General features: G+C 42.5%; 1 protein-coding gene; it reads left to right on the forward strand.

Annotated features, from left to right (window-relative positions):
• The first annotated feature begins 4,020 nt into the window (after positions 1-4,020).
• On the forward strand, positions 4,021-5,962 carry GSTUM_00005161001 (uncharacterized protein). XM_002837185.2 has 5 exons: positions 4,021-4,455; positions 4,549-4,688; positions 4,819-4,947; positions 5,028-5,267; positions 5,408-5,962. The coding sequence occupies exons 1-4, from the start codon at positions 4,401-4,403 to the stop codon at positions 5,262-5,264; spliced, it is 561 nt and encodes a 186-aa protein (XP_002837231.1). The 5' UTR covers positions 4,021-4,400; the 3' UTR covers positions 5,265-5,267; positions 5,408-5,962.
• The last annotated feature ends 775 nt before the right edge of the window (positions 5,963-6,737 follow it).

Raw genomic sequence — 6,737 nt, forward strand, 5'->3', positions numbered from 1 at the left:
GAGAAGAATCCTAGTGCTCAAGATCTTAGGTCACTGGAACCACCTCCTGATCTCTTGTAAGCTCTCTTACTGCTAGAACTCCCATCTGTTTGTTATTCTAATATTATTGACCCTCAAGTGCTGGCTCTTAGTGGTGAAGTTGGAAATAGGCATACAAGCTAAGAGAGACCAGAAACTAGTCACCCTGAAGATAATTCTCCAGATTTGGGCAGTAAATCAGACTCTGATTCTTCATGTACATCAAATAACTTAATTACTATAAATGCTAACTTTGTAGCATTCAATTAAAGTTGTGATTTATAACCATTGTTATGTAGAACTCTAAAAAAATTAAATAAAACCTGGCGCGCCATACTTGCTTCTCCATCACATTTGCTTTTACCGACTATGAGCAACGCGAAATAGGAGTAGAACCAGCTATTACATTAAACATGTTAAAAATTAAATTTAAACAATAGAAATCTTAACCATTAAACATTAATTCCTTTAGGACTCCATGAAAGCAGGGTAAAAAACCTTCTGTGTTTGCTTGATCACAGAAGGAAAATCTTTTCTTTATCATCCTTCCTCTGTCCATCATAGCATTTCCTAGTTATCTCACTGGAATTCTTCCACCATTTTCATGATATCATCCATACCTGTTGCAGGCTCTCAAGTGTTCTCATCTTGAGAATAACCTTGCCATTTCGAAAGTACTATAGTTCACATACTTCCTGGTAGTGACTGCATACTCTTTTCCTGTAAGAGTGTATTTCACTTCTTACAATTTTTTCTATCTTCCATTGCAAGTCACGATCTATATTCTCAGGTTCCCTGGAAGGCTGTTACTGGTCACTGTGTACAAACTCTCATCAGCAAAAATAAATACCTCCATCCTATGCATCCTGTGCATCTGATATTCCAGACTCTCTTAACGTAAACTCCCAATCCAGATGAATCTACACAGACCCATTGTGTCCGGACGTGGACTATATTCCTGGACCCATAGGACAAACTCCAATACCCTCTATTAGCTACCTCTCTCTCAAGAATGGGCTACCTGCACTCCACTACTCCATACCTGTCTGGTCCCCTGGTTCCCCTCACCTAACTCGTTATGATTTTTAATACTTTCCTAAGATGATCTCTTAAGGTTTCTCGCTACTGCTATTACCACCTTGCAACTGGCAATTTTGTCTGAACGATGATTTAATAATGTCCAGTATATGCAAAAAAAGCAGTAGTATTAGAAAACAGTAGACGTCAGGTATCAGTTACCACAATACAGGGAGTATAAGGAAGATGGCCCAGTATCATCAGCAATTTGCTAGCATTGCCTCTTTTTATTCAGAAGCCTTCCATACCCCCCCGACTTTATAGTAACCGGTACCCAACATCTACTATCTTCTGATGCCACTTTGCCTTTTTTTGTATCTGCTGCACATCTTTGCATAGTTCTCTGAGATTCTTCGTATCGCCCGCGAGCTGTTTCCAGATATGGTTTGTCACTAGAAGACCCACAACCTCCTTTGCAGCTTCCCATGGTCCACCAGATTACTCCAGCCAGTACTCTTCAATTACCTCGATTTCTGACTTCAGTCAGAGTCAGGACTGTCACAGCTCACAGCTTGTACTGAATTTTGTCCACTGGCTCTGATCTAGACTTGTTTTGCCTTTTTCTAGACTTTTTTGACCAGTATACAGTCACTTGATACAAGTGTTCCTGAAACTAGTCTCAGATGACTAAGCTACCTCACCAAAATGCCACCTTTCAATGAAGTGTAAAGTTGATCGTGACTATTTACAAATCTACACCCACTGAAGCCTCCTTTACCTAATTAATTAATTTATTAATTTCCTCTACCTTTTTTACCAATGGTTAAGCGTTTTGGAAGTACGAAGTATGCCGCGAAAAAAAGACTCCCACCTAAAACCACCCAGAGAGAAATGAGCCTTGCAGAGAAGAGCATGATAATCACCTTTTTCTATTGCCTCCGGAACATTACCTTGGTGGCTCAAATTATTAGACGCCTATGGACAACAGTTAAGAGCTTTCTTGTCCAGGTATGTGAACGCCAATCTCTTGAAAATCTCCCTTGTCCTGGTCGTACCTCTATTTTGAGTAGTCAACAGCATCGAACAATTATACATGCAGCCAAGTTCAATCGGAAAATGACCAAATGTGCCTTCAGAGATCGCTATGCACTCGGTGTTTCTCTTGATACTGGTAACTCTTTATACTACCTAGAGTGACCAGATATGATTGCCTACTAAATTTGCCTGCATAGTAGACTGGGTACTCAGAGAAGTAAATATTAAAAAATGGATAGCCAAGTTAAGACTTAGGCTAAAGCCTGATCATATGGCTAAGAGATTGAGATGGGCTACAGCTCATAGGAACTGGACAGCTGAGGATTTTGAAAGGGTAATTTGGAGTGATGAGTACAGTGTGGAGAAATCCAAGGATCCAATGCAATAATGGGTGTTCAGAGAACCTGCAGAGAAGTGGTTGGCTGATTGTGTACACCCAAAGGAGAAGGATAAGGGAATCTCGCTTATGGTTTGGGGGTGCTTTTGGGGTATAAGAAAAGGTCCATTAGTTCCTATTACTCAAGCTAACAATAAGACCAGGTATGTTAGACTTTTGAGAAGATATCTTTTTCCTGTTATTTATCAAATGATTTCCTTTGGTATACAACTTGAAGATGTTCTTTTTCAGCAAGATAATGCTCCTATTTACAAGGCATATAGTGTTATGGATTGGTTGGAGAAAAACAGTATTAAGGTTGTGGACTACCCTCCTTATTTCCCTGATTTAAATTCTATTGAGCATGTATAGGTTGAGATTAAAAAGCGATTGCACCAGTAGTATCCAAGGATTGCAGATACTCCAGGAGGAAAACAGGCTATTAGGAGAAAACTTGTACATGTATTACCATTGGTTTGGGAGACAATTCCTGAGGAGTTTTTTGAGAATTTGTGGAAATCAATACCTGATAGGGTGGCTGCAGTTTTAGAAGCAAGGGGGGGTTATACAAAATATTAGCTAGTTTAATTTATGGCAGGTCAATTGACCGTTGAATGTTGAGAGGTGCCAGTAATTGTTGATCATGAACTTGAACTCGCACGTGCACACGCCCATTGACAACCCCACCAGCACTGCCCCACCATATGGCACAACCGCAATTAAACTTTGTCTCAAATCATAAACACTTCTGCCAAGTGACTGTATACAATCCATAACATAGACAGAGGCCTAGCGCTATCATAAGGCGAGAAGAAGAAAGAAGAAGAAAAGTATCATTCCCCGTCACCAAGAACTAACCATCCAAAGGGGGATTGTTATATAAGCTTAGTCTGGATACACATCAGTATGCTACTGAAATTCACCAGCCATACCTTATCCCTTCATTGAAGAGATAAATAGATCCCCAGGCACTAATGATATGGCTGCTAATATTACATCATGGCATAATAGATTGGATAACAAGAAATTGCCGGAGGATTGTGGTTATCAAAAACTGTCTTGGCCTCTCAACCCTCCAGATCTCAATCCTATTCAGAATGCCTGGTCCCTTCTCAAAAGGCACTTAAAAAGCAATTTTCCAGTTTCAAAAGAAGGCATCACAGTGCTGCTGAATTATTTCAAGCTGCCAAGGAGGAGTGGGAGCATATTCCCCAAGAGACAATCGACAGGAGTGAATTAAAAGGATGCCTGAGAGACTTCAGGCTGTACTGGATGCAGATGGAGGCCATACAAAATGGTAAAGTATTTAAGATTTTCTATTATATTTCTTCTACCATCTATTCTGTAATTGAGTTGTTGAGATTTTTTTTTAAATTTTCAAGTTTCCATTTTGTTGGAGAGGTGTGGTTGCGTGGAGGGCTACGGAAACTCATTAGACACGAGTGTACTAGTACAGTAGTGCCAAGGTGGCCGAAAACCCCGTACTCGAGCTTAGCGCCTTTCTTTCTCTCTCAACTCCGCCGAGAAGGGAAGAGAGGGAGGAAAGAAGGATGGAAGGATGGAAGAAAAGTAGGCCGTCTTTATCCTGAGACTAGATTGACTTGGCCTTGCAGCTTTGCTTTGCTTGCTTGCGGTACCCGGTACTTCTTTCGTTCTACTCGTCTGCGTCTGTCTTCTCACTCTTTGCACTTCTCTCCTCCTCCCCCTCTTCCTCTCCGCTGGTCCAGGAATCTGGCATGAGCGACGTAGTCCCCTCTTCCTTCCCTCACTAGCTCTGCCCTCCTGTCACCAGCAATCTCACAACCGCCCATACAAGTAAATTACAAGTGCTTTCCCTTTTCCCACGATCCAACCCAACCGACCCTACTACTCTCTCCCTCCCACCGCACCCCTCCAGTCTATCCATCACATCCTCCAACCCGCTTCATAAATCTACTATACTCGGACACATACAATGCCTACTCATCCCAAACAAAGAAAAATTGCGATCGTGGGTAGCAGAGCTGTCGGTACGTTTCCCTTTCCACTCTCTAAGCCCAATCCACCCCTTCACATACCTTGTTTCCCCGGTTGGCTGAAGGGGACGTGTGTGTGCGTTATAGGCAAATCCTCGTTGACAGTGCAATTCGTCGAAAATCACTTTGTCGAGTCGTATTATCCTACCATTGAGAATACCTTTTCGAGGGTTATCAAGTACAAGGGTCAGGAATATGCGACTGAGATTATTGACACCGCCGGGCAGGTAAGAGTTCCGTAGCCACTATTTGCTTTTCTTCCTCCCGCTTTATTTTCTTTTATAAAAAAAATGCGAATCTGAATGTGCACGAGTGACCCTTGACCTTGTCCATATGCTGATGTAGATCTGGATGCAGGACGAGTACAGCATTCTCAACTCTCGCCATTCTATCGGGATTCATGGATATATGCTCGTCTACTCGGTTGCCTCTCAACAGTCGTTCGAGATGGTCAAGATTATTAGAGACAAAGTTCTTACGCACCTCGTGTGTTATCCTTATCCGGATCCCGCTACCTCCATGGGAAGTGATTGGTTACTAAATGCTGGTTTCGTGTTCTCCTACAGGGCGCGGACTGGGTCCCCATCGTCGTAGTCGGGAACAAGTCGGACCTACACATCCAAAGACAGGTCACGGCCGAGGAAGGGAAGGTTTTGACCCAGCAGTGGAACTGTGCCTGGACCGAGGCCTCTGCTAGGCATAACGAAAATGTGGCCAAAGCATTTGAATTGATGATTGCTGAGGTGGAGAAGGCCCAAAACCCTTCGCAGGCCACAAATGGTGGTAAATGCATCATCATGTAATCGGTTCGCCTTCACCCACCATGTTCCGTTCACCCTTGCCCTCGTCTTCCACTTTTCTCCTCACCTCTATCCATCTTCGAGAATGCATCTGATGTCAAGTGATCTTCTTACAACTGACCCGTTGATCTCGGTGCAACTACAAGGTTCCTACCGTCCTTGTGCTTCTGATTCTCCTATTCCCTACGCATCGGCGATGCGTTCGCTACACCCCCATCTCCTTTAGTTAGTGATGGAACTTTACGATTGTCATCGAATTCGAGAGGGGTTCTTTCTTTTTCTTTTTTCTCTTTCCCCTCCGAAGCTAGTTTCTTTTGTCCTGGTTTGGTCTTGACTGCCTATTCAATTATGGGGACTCTTCTCTTTTCTGTTCTTTATAACCTTTTCACTTTCTTCGTTTTTGATACGGCATAACAGTACACAAGGTTTAGAAACATGAATAATGGGGGTAGGGGTTTGGGAGAATGGGAGTTTACGTGACAATGATGATGGCGATGGTGATGGTGACCATGTATAAATTTGTTTTCCTATACGGGTTTTGATTATCTTGTATTCTTTTTTCTTCTTCGGGATGTTTTTTTGTATTAGGTTTTTGTATGCTTTTTATGGGGTATTTCTCTCTTATCTTTCTTGCACGAACACTATTATACTTTTTTTTTTCTTTTACCCCTTGCCCTAAATGAAGCCAAGACTATATTTCATATCATACAGTAGTGTTTAAAATAAAGGGAAAAGGACCATCTGGCATCATACCACGAAGAGCCAAGCTGTCATGGGGTCTTTATTGTAGGCTACTTGTTGCTCGGGGAATTGGGATTTCAAATTGGCTGAGGCAGGCACCTACGAGTACCGTACAGTAGAGCACAGCACAAGCATAGAGGACTAGCGTGCATACAACATGTTATTATGATATGATACCGACACCATTACTTGGCCTACGAGGCTACGAGACCAAAGGTTAAGGAGGGACGGAGGATGCATCTTTTGGGCACACAATTAACAGGGCAATTTGTGTAGGGCTATGAGTCTCTTCAGCATTGGCACCTGCTCTTGTATCATAGGGCAGTTCCCGGAGCGTTGTTTGTCGCACCTGGCAATGATAATATTATTATGATATTATGATTATTATCATAATTATTACTATCATGGCTATGAGGCTGGGGAGAAGGGTTGGATGACGATATATGATTTGCTTTGCCCTCAACCATTTTAGATTGAAAATTATCTGCTAAGATCATGACGAGAGATATAATATGATAACTTACAGCAGTTTTCAATGAACAGGTGGTCTTTTTTTCTCTTGGCGAGCTTCGTGACAATTTGTATCTAATACAGTATCATACCACAGAACTTGCTTTGTCACCCGTGCCATAGTAAGATGGTTGTTTGCTCTGCTATGCTTTCGCTCGACCGTCGTCGGGTTTGCCATTCTCGCCTCCACCTCGCTGGAACAAAACTCACTCGCCCGCCAGCCAA

The sequence above is a fragment of the Tuber melanosporum genome, assembly GCF_000151645.1.
Source record: "Tuber melanosporum whole genome shotgun sequence assembly, scaffold_18, strain Mel28".
In the NCBI taxonomy this organism is placed as follows: Eukaryota; Fungi; Ascomycota; class Pezizomycetes; order Pezizales; family Tuberaceae; genus Tuber; species Tuber melanosporum.